This window comes from Rhamphochromis longiceps, linkage group LG10 (assembly GCF_057381845.1).
Source record: "Rhamphochromis longiceps isolate RC_006_pf linkage group LG10, R_longiceps_female_GT1.1, whole genome shotgun sequence".
Lineage (NCBI taxonomy): Eukaryota > Metazoa > Chordata > Actinopteri > Cichliformes > Cichlidae > Rhamphochromis > Rhamphochromis longiceps.
Window position 1 is genome coordinate 31,043,250 of NC_140566.1, and position 23,218 is coordinate 31,066,467.

Genomic DNA, 23,218 nt, shown 5'->3' on the forward strand with positions numbered 1-23,218 from the left:
TACCCTGTCCCAATCTCTTTTCTCCTGCATTCTCAAGTCAGACCTTACCTGTAAAAAAAACCTCACCTGTAAGCTCTCCCTCTCTACAGACACCACCCAGATTCATTTCCTCACAGTCTGTCACTGCTCAACACTCACTCGCAAACAAAAATTTATAGACTTTATAGACTTATAGACTTTATATTGGTCACAGTCTGATCTTTGGGTCCAAAAATTATAAAATTATGACAGATGACAGATTTAAGAAACAAGACAAACACGCCTTTGTTGTGTTTTTATTTCATGCTGTAGTGTTATTTTTCCCTCTAACTACAGTTTAATGGAACACGTGGTTCTGGTTTTATCGCCTCACTGTCCATCTATATTTGATATTGGGTATAATGATATAAGTATTATTGTATAATATTTATAACTCAACAAACTAATAACCTATCCAGAAAAATCTAGCATAGATTGCTACTGGATCCTGAGTATCATTAAAAAATGTTAGTTTTACATTCTTGTTGCTTGGCTCTAAAATTCCACCAGCACTTCAAAATGCCTGGAACTACATTTCAAATGTTTTAAGACATTTCCCATGATTGAAAGGGGGATGATGTGTGCTATGCGGGCTAAGCAAGAGTCTGAAGGAGTAAATATGAGGATAAAAAACAGTCCAGAGCAGCTCTGAGCGAGAAGGTCGAACTGTTTCATTGAAAAACAGATGAGAGCACAAACGGCCGAGCGGACAGATCAACATCCCTCCCCTTGATTTCCTTTTAGGGTAAGAAGAGAGCAGGAATTTGGGGATCTTGAGGCATGCATAGTGTTTGTATATACCTTGTACCAGCTACTGCACCATCATTCTTCCCCAGAGGCTCATCCAGCTCGACCCCACACCATTCGCCCTTAGCGAAGTCTGTCTCCCCCATATAGCGTATGACGCCCATCTTCGAGCCCCCAACCTGACAACAACAACAAAGGGAAGAAATCAGTTACACTTAAATACAAACAATTCAATACAAAGTGTCAAATTGTTGAGTTTTACACTGTCTTTAACATCATAATCAAATCTGACTCTATGTAATTTCACACATCAGTTCCCATAATCCCTTTTGTCTCTGTAAGATAGAGACCGTTGCTACTGATGCGCTCTTCTTTCTATTAACTTATTTAAGATGCAGTTGAGTCAGGAAATATATGGATCCTTTACTTTTTTCAGACTTTATTGTAATGGAGCTTTCATTTTAAATTCTAATATGTGGCGTGAGTAACCGGTTCTACAATTTACAGACTTCCCCTAAACGCAGCACATGCAGACTGTCCTTAAGTTACACTTATGGAAAGAGGACACCTAGAAGGAGAGAAGAAGAGTCACAGTAAGCAGAGATCCTGGATTAACAAAGGAAGTTAAAAACAATCATTGAGATACCCATTATCTCTGACTGGGGGTTTAGGTTTAGGTCAATAAATGAGTCATTTATGAAACAATGTGTAAAGTTGTCTTTTAAAAGCGGATCATCAACTGTTGTTTGGGAACACTTTGGATTTACAGCATGTGCAACAGTCCAACACAACTATTTTACTCCACTGCCTGAAAACACACCAAACGCCTTCGATGCTTGTTTCCTGAAGGGGCAGCACGGCGGGTCTGTGTGCCGCGCTGGAATGGTAGCGCTGTGCAGGGTGGCTGCTGTGTTCGCTTCGGATTACTCAACCCCCACCCACCCCTGTGGCTTGTCATGTCTTCACAATGTTGTGCTGTGGACATTTATGTGCTTCTTGTGCAGAGGAGTTTTTTTGTTTCCTGTTCTCATGCTGTCCTACCATGGAAGCATAGCATGAGTAGGGGTCTCTTTTTTTCCTCTTGTACTTTCCCCAGTGTAGTGTACATTTCAATGTTTTTTTCTGATTCTACCAATCTCTGACCTGTATCCCCATGTAATGTTTGTGCTATATGTGTAAGGTCGGGGGGGGGGGGGTCCTATTTCACTGCAGGGCAACCTGCATGTGATGAATAAAGCTTTGATTGATTGATAAACTGCAGGACAACAAATGCATCGAGGAAAAGAAAAACGATGCACTAGTTGCTAACGTGAATTTTACAAAGTCGCCTCAGAAGTCTGCAAAGATCCACTGAACACGTTCATGCAATCATTAAGACATTGCTTATCGTTAAGTGTCCAGTAAACACGGTAACGAAGGCTTCAGGAAAAGCGTCAACTTAACGAACAAAAAACATGTTATCGCATCAAACAAGCATCTAAAACAGCGAAAACCCCGCGCCAGTGGAGGGACACACAGCTGTTGAGTATTTTGCTACAAGTTTCATTCACAGTTTCATTCACAGCCATCGATGGTACAATGAACAGAGCGAAAGAGAATATTTATATTTGTGTCTGAAGATGTTTTACACGTGAAGATGAAAGCAGTGCCCTGTTTCTTGAATTTTGTGCTCAGGTTTAACTTTAAAAGCTTCTGAACAGACTGGTCGAGGTGTACTTTTTTCTCTCAAATATCTCTTTTCTAATGATGGCCTTGAACTCCAGTGCTGGTCAGGCTCCACATCACAAACACAGGATGCTCTTCTAATGAGAAATGTCAGCAGTTATGGCCATGACGGTGTAATTTTAGCATTTTCTGTTCAAGATGTTCCTTCTTGCGGTCGAGACGGTAAATGTGTGGGTGTTGGCATAAGCAGGGTCTCTTTTTCTGTAACGTAGAGGTGCACACAATAACATTAAGCTCCCTGTGTCATGGTCCTGGGCCATGTTGGCCCAGTGTTCTTAGTTTTCTTGTATGTTTGTATTTTGTTCCCTATTTAGGCCATGTTTCCTGAGTTGCCCTGTTGTGTTGTTCCCTAAGTGTTTTCCCTTCGTGGCTTTTACCCCCTGTGTGCCCCTCTGTGTATCTGTGAGCCCTCGTCTCTCCTTATGTTTTATTCCATGTTTCCCCTGCCCGTTATGTCTGTTTTCCCCGTGCTCTCTCTCCTCCTGTCTGAACCTCTGTACTTCCTGTTTGACTCTGCCCGTCTCCCGTCAGTGTTATGTTCACCCCGCCCTGTCTCGTTATGGTTATCTGTGTCAGCTGTGTTCCCCGTGTGTTCCCACTTTCCTCGTTAACCCTCTGTGTATTTCTGTCTGCGTCTCCCTCTGTTCGGCGTCGCGTTCTCCCTCATTGTTGTGTGGATTCCCTGTGTCTCCCTACGAGTGTTAGTTTATTGATTCCCAGTTTAGTTGAGTTCTGTATTTCCTATGTTCTGCCTGTCAGCAATAAAGCTGCTTTTGAGTTCATCCCCGTGTTTGTGAATCTTGCGATTGGGTCCTCCTCCCGCCTGCCACACAGCCGAACCATGACAGAAGAACGCAACCACGACATGGACCCAGCGATTCACCACCCCTCCGCTGACCTCCGGGAGGATCTGATTTATACAGTGGAGTATCACTGTCAGGAGTGGGTGGCGCTGCCCGAGGGTGAGTACCGGGAGACCGTAGCCGTCCGTCTACAGCGGATGGTGTCCGGACTCCCGTGGCTATTCGGCGCGCTCCGCCCCCACATCCAGGACTTCCTCGTCTCCACTGTAGGCGTCCTCCCGGAGCAGTCGCTCCTGTACGAAGAGCCGGAGGATGTTCAGCCCGGCCTGCTGACGGATTCGCGGCCCGGCTCGTCTCCTCCCCCTTCCCGGAGAAAACGGCGTCCCCGCCGTCGCCGTTCCCGAGCAGCGGAGCAGTTTTCACCCCTGGGAGAGAGTGACCGTGTGTCACACTCTCAGCCCGAGCCTTCGGATTCCGGACTCCATAACTCATGCACAATCGTGAGTGGCGCTGTTTTTTTGACACCGGACTTGGATAATTCTGTTCCCTTTTTTTTGGACTCCAGGGACACTATACAGCGAGGCACCTCCGTGCCCGATCATTCACCGGTTGCTCTCGCTGGTAACCCCTGTGTTTTTGAGCCCTCTGATTCAGGAAACGCTCGCAGCGTTTCCTTTGGTTTAGCGGACATGACGGTGTCACCCGTGGAGGTAACTGAACCTAAGACTGTTATTTCTCACCAGACTCATCTACACACTGCTACTAGCATTGTAGCCCCGCAGAACTGTGTTACTCCGCCCTTGGACTCTAGGGCTGTGACTCCCAGTGTTGCTCCTTTAGTTTCTCAGGTTGTGGTTTTTTTCTGTGCCCCAACTTGAAAGTGTTAACTCGGACGTTACCTGTGCAACCTCACCTTTTCCCATGCCTGCTAAGGTCAAGAACCGCAAGGTTTCGTCTGCTATAGACAGACTAGCAAGAGATTTTGGTTTGAGCTCTACCGAGCTGTTTGCACAGGTTCACTTTTCTGTTCCCCGGTTAAGTTGGTTTAACTCTGTGCACCATGCTTTTCAGCCAGGTTTCATGGACTCTGTGTGCACTACGTCTCGGGCTACGTCCGGTACGGCTGCGAGTAGCGTGGTTCCACATCCAGGTCATCCGGACGCTGCTTGTATGAGTTTTCCTGTACCTGTGGCTGCCCCTAGACCCACTCTTTCCAAGACTGCTAATGATGCCCTGGACAACTTAAACACAGCAGCGATGCTAGATCCAGCCCACTATAAGTCTCTGTTTACTGACATTGTATTTGACTCCAACTTAGTTCACCCAGTCACTGTTTCTGTTCCTATGTGTCGCTCTCCACCTCCAGTTCCTATAACCAGGGCAGCGCGGGCTCAGCTTTCCCTTGCACCCGTATCAGCTCCTCGGGTGAGGGTGGCTGAGGTCCAGCTGGTCCCTGCTCCTATCCCCAGCCTGGCAGAGGCTCCGTTCATCCCGGCACCCGTACCTACCCCTCGGGTGGGGTTGATGGACATTCAGCCATCACCTCAACCACAAGCGCACCTACCACTACACCTGGCATCTCTGTCCACAACGCAGTCTGTAGCTCAGTCATTAGCACAGTTTCTTGTTTTGTCACCAGTCCAGACTTTAGCACAGTTAGCAGCTCATTTACCCGCTCAGTCATCCGCTCCGTTGTCACCTCAGTTTCTTCCATTGCTTGTTCAGTTCTTAGCTCAGTTAGTAACATTGTTCCCTGATCAGTCAGTAGTTCAGCAACTCGTCCAGTCACCGCCGTCCTCTGCTAGAAGCTCTTGTGAGCTCACTCAGCCAGTTGAGGACAGCGTCGTGCTGACAAAGCTTGGACAGACTGTTAGCCCTGCACAGCCCCAGCCGTTGCCTTCTAAGCAGACTGCGCGCCCTGTGCAGCCACAGTTAGCGTCCCCTCAGCCAGAAGTCTCTGCACCAGCTGGCTCTGCACCTGTTTCCGCTGGGGGTTCAGGAGGACCCCTCCAGCCGCTCCTCGTCTCCGCTGGCGGCTCTGCTCAGCCCGGCCAGCACCTCCTCGTCTCCGCTGGAGGGTCCGAGGGGCCCGTTCAGCCTCCTGTCTCCGCTGGAGGGTCCGAGGGGCCCGTTCAGCCTCCTGTCTCCGCTGGAGGGTCCGAGGGGCCCGTTCAGCCTCCATCAGCCTCTGCAGCTCCGCCTGGTCCAGCCTCAGCCTCAGCAGCATCCGAGTCTTCGTCCTCGCCTGGCCCAGCCTCAGCAGCATCCGAGTCTTCGTCCTCGCCTGGCCCAGCCTCAGCAGCATCCGAGTCTTCGTCCTCGCCTGGCCCAGCCTCAGCAGCATCCGAGTCTTCGTCCTCGCCTGGCCCAGCCTCAGAGTCTCCCGCCTCGACTGGTCCCGCCTCGACTGGTCCCGCCTCGACTGGTCCCGCCTCGACTGGTCCTGTGCCCACCGGGCCTCGGCCAGTACGCCTGACACTGGAGAGCCGCCGCTGCCTTCCGCGCGGCCGGCCTCCGGACCAGCTCTGTCACCTGTGCCACCCGCCTGGTCGGCCCCCCGACCGTGTGACCCGTGAACTTTTGTGCCGGTGGGCTCTGGGTCGGCCCCCTGAACTTTATTTGAACTATGGTCTTGTGCTCCTGTGTTTTCTGTTGTTCGTTTTTGTTTCCTGTTCTGGTCCCTTCGTCCTGGTCCCCCGCCTCCCGCCCTGGGTGGGTTGTTTTCTGTTTGTCCTGGTTCTCGGGTTTTGGCTGTCGGGAGCCAGCCCTTGTGGGGGGGGGGTACTGTCATGGTCCTGGGCCATGTTGGCCCAGTGTTCTTAGTTTTCTTGTATGTTTGTATTTTGTTCCCTATTTAGGCCATGTTTCCTGAGTTGCCCTGTTGTGTTGTTCCCTAAGTGTTTTCCCTTCGTGGCTTTTACCCCCTGTGTGCCCCTCTGTGTATCTGTGAGCCCTCGTCTCTCCTTATGTTTTATTCCATGTTTCCCCAGCCCGTTATGTCTAAGTTCTCCCCGTGCTCTCTCTCTCCCCCCTGTGTGCCCTCTGTGTATCTGTGAGCCCTCGTCTCCCTTTGTGGTTGTTCCATGTTTCCCCAGCCCGTTATGTCTGTTTCCCCGTGCTCTCTCTCCTCCTGTCTGAACCTCTGTACTTCCTGTTTGACTCTGCCCGTCTCCCGTCAGTGTTATGTTCACCCCGCCCTGTCTCGTTATGGTTATCTGTGTCAGCTGTGTTCCCCGTGTGTTCCCACTTTCCTCGTTAACCCTCTGTGTATTTCTGTCTGCGTCTCCCTCTGTTCGGCGTCGCGTTCTCCCTCATTGTTGTGTGGATTCCCTGTGTCTCCCTACGAGTGTTAGTTTATTGATTCCCAGTTTAGTTGAGTTCTGTATTTCCTATGTTCTGCCTGTCAGCAATAAAGCTGCTTTTGAGTTCATCCCCGTGTTTGTGAATCTTGCGATTGGGTCCTCCTCCCGCCTGCCACACAGCCGAACCATGACACCCTGTCAAACTGTCTTACCTGGACACTTGAATATAGAGAAGTGGTATGCTTTTGGGGGACATGTATATTCTAATAAGCGAAAATGTCTGCTGTAGAAACAAAGGCATAGAATTTTTACTCTCCTGTCATTATAAATATATTAAAAAAGTTCAAAGACAACACTCAACACTAAAATCCTCCAGGAATCCAGTTTGTAATTATAGAAGTCAAAACAGAAACGTTTCCGTTCTGCTTCCATCAGCACCTAACCTTGTTATTTATTCACTTTCAATCGTTCGGCTAATCAGCTGTTTGAACTTACTCCAGAAATGAGATATTTGACTAGGCTAACTCAATACATGTAAACTCTGCTTCACTCACTTCTCTCAATTCTGTATTTTCCAGTCAGAAAAAAGTAGGTTTCCTGTGAGGAAGATGATCTAAACTGATGGCCGAGGACTGTCCTTCACACATGGTGACCACATTTATGACAAAAACCATCACAGACGTGCACAGATACTCAGCATTTAAGAGGAGAGCCTTTAAAGAGAAAGCACACTACAGTCAGAGATGACAAAAGCAACATGGTTACATTTTATTCATCTCCTTTGTGTTAATTTAATTTATCTGAATCTCCATCTGTATCTATTTACCTATTGTTCGATTACAATACTCCCATTCCCAGTGCACTGAACAGGTGGAAAAATGCTTAGAGCAACAGATGCTTCTGTATTTATCTACAATTTAAGAATCGTAATTGTTGTTTTGGAGTCCATCAGAGTCTCTTATAAAATATTTTTACACATGGCTGGATTCAGCATGAAACAGAAGACAAGGACAGACTAAAATAAAGCGTGGTGAGTCACTCCTCTATTGTCAAATTAATATTCCACTCCTGAGCTGACTCTGTCCTTCTCTTAAACCACTGAGGCCAAAGTGGAAGCTGTGCCAAGAAAGACTGTGGTGTCACAAGTTATTAAACCGAGATGGTTTGCTGTCTGCTGGGGTGCGTGATGTCTCAGTGACTCTGTGTTAAAATGCCAGCAGGGCCAAAGCAGCCAGTCAGCATAAGCCCCAATCTTGGCTCCTCTTATTTTCAAAGTCATCTGAAAGCTTCACTCCAAGGTATTCAAGATAAAACTGTTCTACACGACTAAATCCCAACATCAACGAGGAACTAGTCTTACTTTTTTTTATGCCACATCATGATGTGACACGAAAAGAATCCATTTACCCCAAACCTCAAGCAGCCGCAGGAACAACTTGTTAAAACATAATAAATGGTACAATAAACATATACTTGACCGCAGCAGGTTTATAGAACTTCGGGAGCAGAAATTAGCATCAGGGTTAGCAAAGGCTAAAATTATCCCAAGATTCATTAATGAGCTGAAAATATGTGGCAATTTAAGAAAAAGTTCATTTTTAATTTGGTGGCAGCAACATGCTTTAAGTTGGGACTGCAGCAACAAAAGAGTGGAAAAGTAAACTAATTGGCAATTGGCAGCAGGTGAGTAACATGACTGAGTATAAAAAGAGCATCTTAGAGAGGCAGAGTTTCACCAGTTTTAGAAAGAAACTGCAACAATTAAACAAATATTTTTCATCAGTGATTCAGAGAATCTAGAGAAATCCCTGAGTGCAAGCGACAAAGCTGCGCATCTGTACTGAATGTCTGTAATCTTTAGGCCCTGCAGGCAGCACTACGTTAAAACCAGGAGTGATTATGTCATGGAAGTCAGTGCATGGACTCTGGAATGCTTCCAGAATTCACTGGCTGTCACTGGCTGTCTATCATGCCATATGTGACCATGACCATTATGCAGCTATACTTAAAAGTTATACTTTTACTCAAAAGTTGCAGGGAAAACACTACCTAGGCTGCTCTTGTTCTCACCTTTGAGTCCTGGTGAGTCAATACACTGTGTATAGTTCTGTGTCACTACTTTTGCATACTGCAGCCAACACCTTGTAGCCATATAGTCACACTTTGACTCAGGTAATCTGTCATCAGTGACAGTAACTCTAATTTTGCAAATTTCCTTGAAATATCAAGATATAGTTTCGAGGCTGTATCACCCACCCTTAGCTGCCAATTTGCAGCAACAATAACAACCTGGCACCTGCACATTCTGATTAGCATACATATATTCACACCTAGAGCGCACCTGCAGACCTTTTCAACATCAAAGTAAATCAGAGAGTGTAAAAGTGCACTGTGTCAGATTTGCTAGTTTTAAGTATCAGGGCTCGCAAAATCGCTAGCCCGACGTCCCGGCCTTACATCTAGATCATCATACAAGCTGGTTACTGGATGATTTCTATCCTGTAGCAGGGTCTCAAGGCCATGCAAGAACAGCAGTTTTTGTAAAAACATGTAAAAACATAAATTTTATATCATAAAAAAAACCTTTTTAGATATTGCACCTTTTATCTCTACTTTCTCTGGATACAAGCTTGCAGAGAGGATTATAAGTGCTTTACTTTATAGAGCCCCTCTCATCTACGTCTGCTGGCTCCAGGATTTAAAGTCCTAATTTTAGATTATTCATTTCATGGCTAATGCACTACTTATTAACCTATCATTAGCCTGCACACACTGTATCAAGCTGTAGTCTGCAACTGTCTGCTAGTGGACAACCTCGAAACTATATCTTGATGAGTCTTAACAACCATTAGAGAAGTTTCTAGGTTTTTCCAAGGTAGCTATGACAGAAACCGCTCAGTTCAGAAAACAGCTTTAAAAGTTACGCCTAGTAGACTTTAAAGAGATAAAGAGTCAAGAGTGAATGCGTATACACCGATGGACTCCACTAAAATCTCAAAACCATAGTAATAAGCAGCCATATACGCCCAGTTACTCATACCATAGTGGTTTTGCAATTGTGCAACAGGAAGAAGTTCAGTGACTAGCATGCCTTTGAGTGGCTTTGGAGTTATTCAAATAAACAGCAGCCACATCACATGCAGTTCCACTGGAAGAAAAGGCTCATTTAACTTCTGCTGATCTCTCCAGTAGCAGAGATGGCCTCTGGGGACAGCCTCTGGTTAAATACTAAAGCTAACAAAGGAGAGGCAGTTCTGAACTTCCCATGGGTGTTCGGATTTCGAAGGTGCCAAGGGTCTGAGGCTGTCCCCTCTTTTGGGAAACACTTCTTTAATTCATCTTTATATATATATATATATATATATATATATATATATATATATATATATATACATATAAAAATCTGGGTGACATTCTCTTGAGGCAAACTTTTAAACACACATCAGCAAAGTCTGCCCTTAGTTCAGTATTACTCTAGCGTTCTGTCAGGGCCTCGCCCCGCTCTCTGGCAAAGACGCCCCCAGAGTGTCGACTGCTACTATCACATAGCTCAATACCTAATGGAGAAAAATAGACCTTCCTTTTTGTCCACAGTGTGTAATCTGATTTTCATAGTTTTCGCTCATTTCACAAAATTTTGGAGGCGGTGTTGTACTTCCAAATGTGACACAACTGCATGGCAGCACATCCGAGCCGCCGCAGTGAGATGGATTACACAGGAGAGGTTTAGGAAAATGATGGATTCACAGATCAATGTGTCAGCAGTGGTATCTCCTCTCTTAAGTGCTGAAAGTAATCTGGAGTGATTTACAATATTGACCAGGAGGAAGGCTTTCGGGCTCCCCGCTTTTGACGGCGCAGGATCTGATGTAGATATCCCTTGTGTCCATCACTTAATGGAAATCCACGTGACCCGATAATCCCATACAGTAGGCGGTGTATAGACTAACAGGAGCCAGTGGGAAGAAAATGCAAGAAGCAGATAAACATATTCTTCCTGTTGAGGTTTAGTGACATTCTCACCAGCTTTGGTGCTGATGAGAATGGAAAAGGATGATGGAAAAGGAAAAAGATGCAAGAGAGGTTGGGTGAAGGTTAAATCCTAGCACTAAGACCAAATAAAGGAAAACTGAACTTCCCCAAAGAATCAGTCAATGTCTCACATTACACTGCATCAATCCAGTTTTACTGAGGCCTGCATGAAATACTAATTAGGAAGTCATTGCTCAGTTACTACTGAGAATTGTGTTAATTTCAAATGTTTACAGATAATCAAGTTAAAACCGTCCACATTTAAAAGGGCAGGGAAATTATTTATCTTCGCATTTGTTAAAGACACGGCAAATGGGAACATGGTTACATGGGAAGGTCAACACAGTTCTGTCTGTGGCTTGTAAAGCACCCGACATGTTTGTGCAATGGTGGCGCCAACAGAGCTTTGCAAACCATCATGTACATCAGGGATTAGGGCTGGGCGATATGACCCAAAATTCATATCTCGATATTTTTTAGCTGGATGGCGATATAAGATATATATCTCGATTTTTTTTTTTAAGCCATAAGTTAAGAACAAAAAGAGAGTTCTTAGTCACACTGTGTCCCAGATGTCACACGGGCACTTTTATTTACATACAGCGTAGATGTACATGAAGAAATTACTCAAAAATAAATTATCAGCATTTATTAAATAATCATGGTCCATAAATAAAAGAAAACAATGTTGTTTTTGTGCATAACAAAAAGCTCACAATTGTGCAGTCAAAATGTAAACTAATAGACGCTGAGCGTAATAACAAAGAGACAGATTTCACAGCTGCACCACGTCTCTAAACAGGTGCCATTTGTGGTCCTTATACACACACAGTACGTATCACTCCGCGAGGCTCCTCCCCGGTAGCCGTAATCCTCCGACATCAAGCCGTGCAGCTCCGTAGCTTAGCAAAGTCATATTAAAACATTTTTTGACAGATTGCTGAGCGCTGTGTACCACATAAAATCGGTTCGCGGTCAGTAAGCACAACCAGAATTCATACATAAGGCGCACTGTCGAGTTTTGAGAAAATGAAAGGATTTTAGGCCGTGCAGCCCCTCCGGGCTGCATGTCGTTAGCGCGGTTAGCTCGCTAACACGTTGACGCCGTCCAGCCCCACGCACGGGGCAATCCGCGGTAACTCGCTAACGGAGATTTTCCGCTTTTATTGCCTGCAGGTGAAGCTATGGGGGAGGCGGAGTTGTGTTCAGTGAAGGAGAGGCGAGGCCGAGTAACGTTGCGTAGAGACAAAAGTGGACGAAAGAGAGGCAAACCTGCGGCTCCACAAGTATAATTATAACGTAACATAGGCTATATCGATATAAACGATATTGCCACATCTTATATCTCGTATGAAAATATATCGATATTTTTAAAAAACTCGATATATCGCCCAGCCCTATCAGGGATCTTAAACTCATTTTACATTGTGGGCCAGACCAGTGACGCTCGCCTTTCTGTGGGTCTAAAGAAGTTTGATTACACACTGAGCACCTTAATAAAAGAATAAGTGCAAATACAACTACACATTTCATTTTCTACCTGATAATGAAATGCTTCTACAGCAAATGAAAGAAATTGCATGTCTCTTTGGCTTTAATTGGAAGAATTTAAATGTAAAATTACCGAATAAAGATTAAAATAAAGCTTTAAAACTTGTTAAAATAGTTAAAAGTCCAAAATTTATACCTTCTTTTGTGTTTTCCAGTTTTCTGGTAGGCTCGGACTAGTCTTTGTTGGGCCTATTCTGGGCCCTGGGTCTTATGTTTGACCCCCATGATCTGCATGCTATAATGGTAGTGTTACATGTGGTCTACTCACCAAAACTCGATCTCCAACTCGAAGATCCTTATCACCTGCTTTTTTAACCGAACCACTGTCAGACATGTTGGACCCAGACTCATTTCCCGTTTTCACGGCGCTGTTGAGCAGGCCCTCTCTGAGTGGTACCACCACCCGCTGGCCGGCGGGGGCGCCGCCGCCGCCACCCTGCTGAGTCTGATTCTGGGTTGAGTCGGTGGAGTGGCTGTCGCTCCCCTCTCCGACTGGCTGTCGGGTGAGCTTTGAGGGTCGCGTAAAGATTCCCTGGAGGGGCTGGCACTCAAAGTAGCGCACGCCACCCACTGAACCATCGTTTTTGCCAACTAGGTCATTCAGTATGACGCCTGCCCACTGTCCTGGAGCAAACTGGGTCTCCCCTAGGTAGGCGATAACTCCTGGTTTCACACCGTTGACCCAAACCTGTTCGCCAACGGTGTAATCCCCCAAAACATCGTCGCCCTCTTCCGAGATTTTAGTTGGAGTGGTGGGCTTCAGCGCAGCACCTGGAAAAAGCACAGAAACACAGTTATCTGCCATGTTGCAGAGCAACACAAGGATTCATATAACAAAAGCAGAATGTGCTTAAAGGCATTAAAACTAAAAGGTGCATGGAAACTGTGTCATTTCTTCTTACAGTCATTACACTCCTCTCTGATTTAAGTTGCGAACACTGTGTACATTGTGAGGCCATCCTCATTCACAGTCCAGCAGAATCGCCTTCACACTATTCATCCTGTTTGACCATGCCAGCAGAAAAAAAAGCTTGTGTGGCAGCATCTAGCACAACAGAGCAGTTTGTGCAAGATTAGGCGATAGTCTAATTCCTTCTGAAAAGTGGGTCAGAGAGACGGTATCTGTGATGTGCCGGTGATTAACCCTGCCATCAGCCCTGTGATATCGCCTATTTGACACATAGAAGAGCTGGATGTCTGTTCTCATCCGCACAGCCTGTAAACCGGGAGGGGCACCGTTGGCACGAGGTCTGGTGCACCGCGCTGCCGTAAAAGCGTGTTTATCTATGTCTGTGTGCAGGAGTGGTTGGTGCCAGGACGGTCTCCCCGACACCCTGAGAGCGGGCCCGGGGCTTTGTGGGCTCCAGTGGCTGTGCTCGATGCATGTTATGCCCCAATTGCTTCCATATGCTGCTATGTGAGCCGCAAATGAAAATGGGTACAACTTCAAAGGGGATTTAACTTGATTATAGAGTTTAGAAGCTCTTAGGAATGTGCTGCTTCTGGTAAATCGCTGTTCTGGGGAAAACTGATGACTGACTGATAATTTTGTTCAGTGTCAAGAAGTGGTCATCTTGAAGATGGATGCCTTTCAAAAGGTTACTTTTTTCTCTGACCGTGGACAAAGTTTAGGCTTCGAGGCATCTAGCACCATTTACCATTTCACACAAATATACCAGCTGAACTGAAAGTATTGACCAGACGATGGTCATTAATCAATTATGTGTCAAAATGGATGTGGCCCAGGGTAAACTGACATTTAGCATCAGCATCAACCATCAGTCAGTCTGTGTTTGACCCACATTTCTGATTGCATAGTCCTGGGGTGTCCAACTCCAGTCCTCGAGAGCTACTGTCCTGCAGCTTTTAGATGCATCCCTACTCCAACACATCTGAATCAAATGGTTGGGTTACCTCTTCAGCATGCAATCAAGTTAAGTAAAGGCCCAGTAACAAGCCATTCATTTGATTCAGCTGTGTTGGAGTAGGGATGCATCTAAAAGCTGCAGGACAGCAGCTCTCGTGGACTGGAATTGGACACTCCTGGTATAGTATTTTATCCCATTCGAATTGTGAAGCCCAGCACATCCAGAACAGCAAAGATAGTTGAGAAACACTTGCAGTCAGGCCTCCTTACTCCAAATAAAATAAGATTCTAACAAGCTTAAATGTCAAGCTGTGGTATCACCACCTTTATTGTTTAACACAACCTGAACTCTCTCCGGCAAGCTTTCCTGTAACTTCTTTAAGTAGTCTCAGGAACTATTGTCCAGGCTTCCCGAAGGACATTCAAAGCTCTTTTTTTGGATGCTGTCTGCTTCAATAATGTTGACGTCCGGGCTCTGGCAAAGCCGGTCCATGACTGATAGTGTTCAACTGTGTGCTCTTTCTATTTATGTATGCTTTACAGTGTGTTGGGATCATTATCACTGTCCAGAGTCCTCAAAGTTTCAAGGAGCTACTTAAAACTTCTTTTTTTTTTATCTCTGTCAAACTTTGTAATCTTTAGCATTTTCTTATTTTTAATTAAAGAAATGCAAACAATTGTGTGCTTGTGGAACAGGCTGCCAGTAACAAACGACCCAAAGTTACCATTTAAAATGGGTTCTTTGCTAAGCTGTCTGTTATGTGTAGACACAACACCAGTTCATCCCTTTAGCTCATTGCCTTTTTATGCTTATTGATTCACAGGTAAGCGTCCTATAGCTTAAAAAACAAAAAAAATCCATCTGAAAATGGTCAGGTACAAGGAGTGAACTGAAAATGAGTGAAAAAGCAGCTAACATCTAGAGAAAACTTCGAAAGACCGTCAGGAAGCCTGGAGACCACTTCAAATAATTACAACAACTTTGGCTCCTTTGAAGCATACAGAGGTGGCAGCTCAAGACTTTTATACAGTATTGTATATAACATATTACATGAAGAACATTAACAGCTGTTCAGTGCTAATCAATGCTAGTCACCGTGAAATAGACTGCAGTCCTGCAAGTTTCCTGAGTGACTATGACCTGATCTAAAAGCTTGTATGTTTCGGATTCAGATTTTTTCTAAACTTTTCCGATTTCCTGGACATCATTTTCAGAAGGACCTTGGTTACAAAGGAAGTAAAGGTAAAAGTAGACAAATGTACCCTAAATAGGACATTACAGCCAAACACATGGACATTGTAGTTGAAATACCACAGCACTATTGGCTCTTTAGATCTGGTATTTCCATGAAGAAAAAGGACGAATCATCCAAGAAATAAACTACTGTCTCATTTTTGGACCATGAGTTCAGAACTTATAGACACTGTATAACATTAATAATTATTTTCCACTTGGCTTTTAGTTTATTTATTGTTTACATTTTCATATTATTAATCCTTAATAATGTGGGCCTTTAATCCTTTGGTCCAGTTACAGCTTGTATTTCCCTCTCTTTTCCTTTGGTCTTTTCCCCCCATTACCCTCCTGTGTCCACTTCCTCTAATGACCTGTGTGTTTTTTTAAGCCCCACTCTTCCTCTGTCCTTTGTTGCAGAGCCTGTGTGCTTGCACAATGTTCTGGCTTGTCTTTATGGTTCTTGTTATTTTCACCAGCCAACATTAAGGTTTGCTTTTGGTTTATTTGGACGGCCGGCGCTACGTTTCTGAATTTTGTTCCTAAACTCTGTGATTCACGACACTCTCTCTGATTTTCAATTTCTTAAAAAAGTTTTAATAATAAATTGAACCTTTCATCTCACAGCACAGGATTATTCCAGTGATTCTTTATTGCATTTTCATGAACCTGTGGGCTGTCTGAGACTGTGTACCTCTGCGAGGCAGAAAATTCCCTCCTCAGCGTGCGTGACATGATCCAAAAGAATATCTGGATCCAAATTAGTATGTGACATTTTTGTGAGAACTTCACGATGACGTCCTGTTTTAACTGGATATGTTTTTTGGAAGGTATGAGACAGAATGGGGACGGCACGGTGATGCTGTGGTTGGCACTGTTACCTCACAAAAATTCTGAGGCAACAGTTTCTGTGCACGCTATCTGTGCTCGTGTGGGTTATCTCAGGGTACTCCAGCTTTATCCCACAGTCTGAAGTCATGCATGTGTTAGGTTATCTCCGTGGTTCCGAATTGACCATAAGTATGACTGTGAGAGTGAATGGTTATCTGTCTCTCTCTTATCCCTGTGACGATGTCAATCTCTCAAGCCAACTTTATTTATAAAGAATTTAAAAACAATAAGCACTGAACATAAAAAAAATATACCAGAATAAAGTAAAATTAATATCAAATACATAAAAATGACAAAATAAAATAAAACAATGCAGAACAAAAACGCAAATAACCATGAGTAAAAGAATAAAAACGTAAAAATTGCATCAATGTATCAAACTGGGTCAAAGAAAAGCAGAAGAGGGGGGTCTTTAAAATGAAAGAGGTGCAAAGGCAACAAATTCCATAATTTGGGAGGGTATAGTGCATAGGTGTCAAACCGAAGCCATACCAAATTACTATTAGAGCTGGCCTACTGGTATTATACAGCTAATATATATATTGTTTAGTATTAAGCTTTGCTTGTTCCATATTCAGTTTTCCAGAAAAACTTATTTGAGTCCATAAGAAAAGATTCATTCTTATATCTGGAGGAAGATTTTTTTTTCAATAAATATTAATGTTAGCCCGCGACTTTGTTCCAGTTTTGAATTTTGGCCCACTGTGTATTTGAGTTTGACACCCCTGGTCTAGTGTGTTCCCTGCCTCCCGCAGCAACACCCCAACTTGATAAGAGGAAGAAAATAGATGGATGGATAAAAGTTCTTCTAAAATTTCTGACCCAATGCAGATCATTTTTAGGTTATTATCTCAAAATTTGAATTTAGTAGCTCAAAATTGGTTGGAATTTAATGTCTCAATTCTGAGTTATTTTCAGAAAGTTTTGACTCATAAATGGCAGTTTTTATTTTACTCAGTGGTGAAACAAACTTCCATAAGGTCAGTCTTGAAAAATCATCTGTCTTTAACAATCACATGACCTCACTGGACTGAAAAAAGTAAGGTTTATATTCATGGAGGTTAAGACATTTTTAAAAAGTACAAAACTCACCTGCTTGCTGCATACAATGCTGCTACTGCACATTCACCTAATGTATATAATATATAATGTTCTTCTTCTCTCCCCCTTTTGCACAAGTCGAGGAGCGTGTCAGGTTACATTTCACTGCTATGCACGTGACGAATAACGAATCTTGAATTTTGAATCTTAAAAAATCCAGCATCTATAGCCTGGATTTTTTTTATGCCGACTATTACAGATTTTAAAAAGTCACTAATTTCATTTTTCATTTTCATTTTGTGCAAAAGTTAAAGACCTGTGATCAAGCCAAATACTACACGGGACACGTTGCAGTTACAAATAAACTGAACCCTGTTAGCGTAACATTACGTAATGGAGTGCAAACCTCTATGACGCTGCTCTCCTGCTGTTTCTTCCTACACATACCATAAAAATGGCCAGCCTATATCTACATTACAACCTTCTACGTGGATGGGCAACTTTGCGAGGGCATGAAAAACCCCACTTCTTAAAGAAAAGCGTGACTAATCATAGTGTAATAATCACAGGATACACAGATCCAAACAATGCAACATGTGATCTAAGCCAGCAAACCCAAGGTGGTGTTTAAAACCTGAGCTAACCCATGATTTGGGTTGCTGGGGCAACAGCACAGTGAGGGTAAAAGGATCCTCGGCAGAAGGAAAACTGGAAACACAGCCCTTACTTTCACTATTGTGCTTGGCCACCTCCCACCACCATCTGAATCCCACTATTCATCAGCTGCACACAATGAGACCTCCACAGCTTCCTCCCGTCCCTCCCCCTCCTCCTCCCAGTTATCCCCCCATCTCTCCCTGCTTTCCGTGGCCTCTTTAACTCTGCCTCTTTATGATCGTCTTGCACAGTGGCTATTACCTCCAGTATCTAACTTGTGCTTTATTTTTGTCTCTTTTAAAAGGACGATAATCAGTTAGTCAAGGTTGACTCTGTGTGGTCATCTTCAGCGGTGTCTGTGGCAGCTGGGTAAGGCTGAGCAGCACATAATGTGACAGATGGAGGGGGCTGACCCTGGGCCTGTTTCCTGACTTTTTAATCAACTTGTTGCTTTTATATGAACTTTGGGAGACGTCATAACCGTGACTTAAAGGACAAATGAACAGATTTGCTTTACTTAGCCTCATGCAACAGACCACAGGGAATCTCGGGCTTGCTGCAGCACATGGACTCACATGGCTAAATACCCTCTAATGGACAGTGTCAAGGGATACTGAAAGAGACATTTTTTGTTAATCTAAAGGCTACTTAATGTTTCCACATTTTAAAGCCACAGTTTGGCATTTTGCCTGCCACCAGTTTGTTTTTTGGTCCCAGTATTTTCCATATTTTGAGAAAGTTATTAGCTAACCTTTGTACCTTTGACCAATATATCAGGGAGGTTGATGTATTGGCCGATAATCAGCTATTTTCCTATATCAGTATTGTGCATTTTCGGCTCATAAATGAAAATTTAAAATTAAGGAAAGTTATGGTCGTTCCAGTTTTATGGAGAGAAAATATCAACAAAAAATCCAGAAAAACAAAGATATAAAATGTTAATTATAATAATCTCTACAATTAAAGTGCATAATTAACCTTTTGATTAGCAGTACCCATATGGAAAAGATATATATAAATCTTATAAAGTTTGTATCTGTCTTGTGTGAAACTTGGATGAAAAGCATACAAGAGTGAAAACAGATATAAGATCCCTTGAAAAATTCTATAAATGAAACTTGTATGTTTTGGATACTTCCTAAAACAATATATGAAAGTGGCCACTTTCATGAGTGAATCATATAAGCCTTATATGATTCACTATATGAAGTAGGCCACATCTTATGCAAGGCTTTTATAAGTTTTTACTATTTCTTTTCCATGTGGGTAAACAGAGGGAAACCTTGAACAGAGCCTTTCAGAGAATTAAACCAAGAGAAAAAAAATGCTGCTTGTCTCCACCTAGGCAGTCTACACCAGATATTTCTGTTGCTTCCAAGGTCACAGGAGATGCTGCATCGCGAGAGGTGGCACAGCTCCGTTATTTCCACATCTAAAGTTTCTAGATGAAGGCTTGGATACTTTCCTCTATTCACTCCTTTTACTGCAGTTTCCTTCTTTAAATTTAGCAAAGTAAACTGTGTCAGCTTCCGACACAGCGGCCCCCTCTCGCAGTCTTCCAGACTAAAACCAACAAACAGCGGGTTGAGATTTGGAGTATGAGGGCAGGTCAGTGATAAAACTATCTGGGACAGGAAACTAATCCCTCCACGTCCTCGGTGAGGCACAGATATTCTCCCAGGGATTTCTCATTAATGTGTTTTATAGCCTTCTTTAGGTAATAAGAACAATTTAATCCAAGATACCAATCATCTTCTTGGCAAAACATTCCAGTGACCAAAACTACAACAGATCCTATATGACCCAAGCGCTCTGTAAGTATTAGGCTGACTTATTCTCAGGGACTCTGGCTGATTTTTGCAGATCGCTGCTGCAGATCGATAGATTCCCACAGTCACATTTAGCATAAACACTAGCATCGTATACATTAAATAATCTGCAATTCATTACCAGACAATCTTCCCCTCATCCAATCTTCATGCTAAGCTACAGAGCTAGCTTTGTGATTTTACCATGCTGACAGGAGAGGGGGAGCAATCTTAGCTGGTTTTGACTGGTGTCGTCATGTATTTTGACTAGTTTTGACTCTGACTGGTCCTGTGATAGTCTGGTGACCTGCACAGGGTGTACCCGCCTACCTAAAACCAGACAACTGTCATTCCCGGGGTGTTGAGTACAGTTATTTCATAAAACCGCTGATATCGCAGACGTAAGCAGGGTGTTGGTGCTGCAACACACAACGTCATGGCTAAAGATGCATTAAGACATGCATCACTTTCAATATGGATGCTAGTCCAGGACCAGTGCTATCATATTTAAAAACATTGGATAACCTTAGCATGAAAGGTTAGTCTTGCTCTTAAAGAAATCTATGGAGGTTTTTTTTGTTTTATTTAAAAAAATCCAAAAAAGAGCACAAAAAGATGAAAACCAGTGAAAGGCAAAAATCTACACATCTCCAAAGAAGCAGAAGGAGGCAAAGAAAATGAAGGACTGAAACAAAGATATGACATGTGGGGGATGAACTGGGGATTAGGGACAGAACAGGGACAAGACAATCAGGATAGGTGACGACAAGACCCACGAGAAAACTAACCATCAAAGTAAAACAGGAAATAAACAGAAGACGTATACTAAACATGATAACAGAGGAAGGAAGAGACAGAAACACGAGGGGGGTAGGCTGAAATAATAACAGAACCTGGGGTCACTAATTTCACAGGAGCCCATAAACCACACATTAAACACCACTAGAATGTCACTGAAATCAAACAAGAACCAGAATTCAAAAATATAATGATGAGAAAAATAATGGACAAATCCTAAATTTGATTATAAGTCCAACATAAAACCGCAGGTGCACGACAGGGAGACACGAACAGTGACCATGTGGCACAAATAAGAACTGAGACTTAGGCCATCTTATCAAAGGTATGTCTAAAAATACTGCCACTTATCACAAATGAATTACTTTCTCATTAATCTAATTACATTTATTACAGATCACCAAAATCCAATTAGCACTAGTATCAGAAGTCAGACTGTTAGAAATGTGTTAGCTGTCAGTGCAGCATTCACACACTAAAGTTTACATGGTTCAAGTACAGCAGTGGGAAAATAAATCACTGCCACATCCATCACGCTTGTGTATTTTGTGCATAAACAGGATGTGAGCAAGCTAATGACTTCGCATATGGCAGAACCAAACAGTTTAAAACCGCAGGCAGGAATTTCGAAGTCGCAGCAACCTACGGTAACAGCTGACGAGCCCTGGGCAACAGGCTTCAGTCCCGCGCGCAACGCTAAGAGATCGCTTTCTGAGCTGCTAATGAACACGTTCGGGATAATTATAGGCAAAAATCTGAGCCGCCGTAGCTCCGACACGGAGATGAACAAAAAAGAACCGCCCCGGGTTAAACATAAAGTCGAGCAGATAAATGAAAGACTTGTTTATTTTCTCCCGAAATGCTTCTGTTGTTTAGATTTCTCACAGACTTACAGGCATCAACAGCTCTGGATTGGCATTCGTAACGCTTCAGTTTCATTAGAGCCGGATATATTCAGCTGTCACAGGAATCTTAGAGCTCTTAATGTTTAGTGATTATTGTGATATGCTGGGAGGCACAGAGTATGGTATAAAATAGCAACTTGGAGTAAAACCAAGAAAATGACTTGTATAAAACCCCACAGTGATGATTTACAGTAATGTCCCTGTAACACACACACAAGTCCTCATGCTTGTTAACATGATACAATGAATTTAATAAGACGATGTCAATGTTTAACTTACTATTATATCATTGTTATGCCTTTACTAAAGCTTACTTTGATACTCTGTTAAGGACATGTATTTAATAGCAGTTTAATATGCACTTATTGCCTAAAGAAACAAAAGGAAGCTTAGGAAAATTAACAGTGACATAACAGATGAATGAACACTCATTAACTTATTCTTATTAACTCATTATTTGGTAATAAGCTACTAATAATGACTATAACTATAACTAATGGTTATCACGTAACGTTAAAAGTGTCGGACCAACTTTTCCTCCTTTCAGCATGAACTGTGACACACTGATCATAAAAGGCCTCCCCACCATCGGGTCGGCGAATTCTTTTGCCCTGTTCACCGCTGGGTGTGGAGCTGTGTGCAGAAACTGAACAAACCTGCGTGCAAAGCTGGTGAGACGTGACAGTCGTGTGAGCTGAAGGTGGGCAGATAAACAGTGTGGTTTGCATTTTAGAGCGCAAACAGCTGTGATTACTTTGAGCAAACAAGGGCTGTAATTCTGAGTGTTCGTACAGGTTAGTAGTCCTTTTTTTTCGTCAGGAGATGAATCGTCAACTGTGTGGTCATTGCAGATATGCAGTTGATGTAAACTATAGAAAACGAGTCATATTTAAGTAGAAAAACGTCAACTAATGTAACAGTGTGGCTCACAACCACATTTTTCATACTTTTTTTGGACAGGAACTGAACTTTATTGTAAACAAGAATGACAATTATCATACATTTGATACATAAACAATGGCTGTTAGTGCAGCTAACAGCTATATATCTTCAGTATTATAAAGCTGCATTATTGCATCCTAATATTGCCTGCATGTGGAGCATCATGCTCTTAAGAGCTGCTGTGTTTTGGTTCCTTCTCTTTTACATTTAAAGTAAGACCTCAGTGTTTTAAAGAAAAAGTGTGCTTTTAAAGTTATCCTTTTGTGTTAGCGCCTTTCTTTTTGGCTGTTTGTTGCCAACTCAGCCAGCCGTAAATACACAACACTGACATGTTACCATGTTAAGCATTGAAGAAACATGATAATGTAAACATCCTGCAGACTGAGTAATATACTATCATTGATTTTTGGTTACGTTTTTTGGTGCAAATCCAATATTTACACCATTTTTTGCTCCATTTTTGGTCTCAACCATCTCCTGATTGGAAATCTGACTATGTAGCCTCCAAATACTCCACTTTTTTGGCTAAATAGTTCTGCTCAGCACTGGAGATAGCCGCCTGGAGACAGGTTAATAAAAGTGACTCAACCAGCTGTAAACCTGTGGGAGGTAAAATCAAAACATTAAGCTGAAAAACACTAACACTTACTAGCTAATCTTTAATACATGTGTTACTATACAAAAGAAAGAAATGAATATGTGAGTAATAACGAAATGAAGCGTTACAGAACTCACAGCAGAAGAGTGCAATTCAAATCTTTTAGCCAGACTAAATATGGTTTTGAGAACAGATCAATCCATGGGTATCTTGGCTATCTTATAAAAACGAGGTCTTTGGGATAACATGGTTACTTTTTGTCATTATTTTTGCTACAACCTGTGGTTTTTTTGTGTTAC

General features: G+C 43.1%; 1 protein-coding gene across 2 annotated transcripts in view; it reads right to left on the minus strand.

The window, feature by feature from the left end:
- The window catches only part of clip2 (CAP-GLY domain containing linker protein 2), a 56,838-nt gene that overhangs the window by 29,492 nt on the left and 4,128 nt on the right, over positions 1-23,218 (minus strand). For both annotated transcript variants that reach the window (XM_085421295.1, XM_085421294.1), the window contains exons 3-4: positions 12,447-12,949; positions 820-944 (exon numbers count right to left, since the gene is read on the minus strand). In XM_085421295.1, coding sequence (XP_085277421.1) covers positions 820-944; positions 12,447-12,949 — 628 coding nt within the window. The remainder of the gene's footprint in view (positions 1-819; positions 945-12,446; positions 12,950-23,218) is intronic.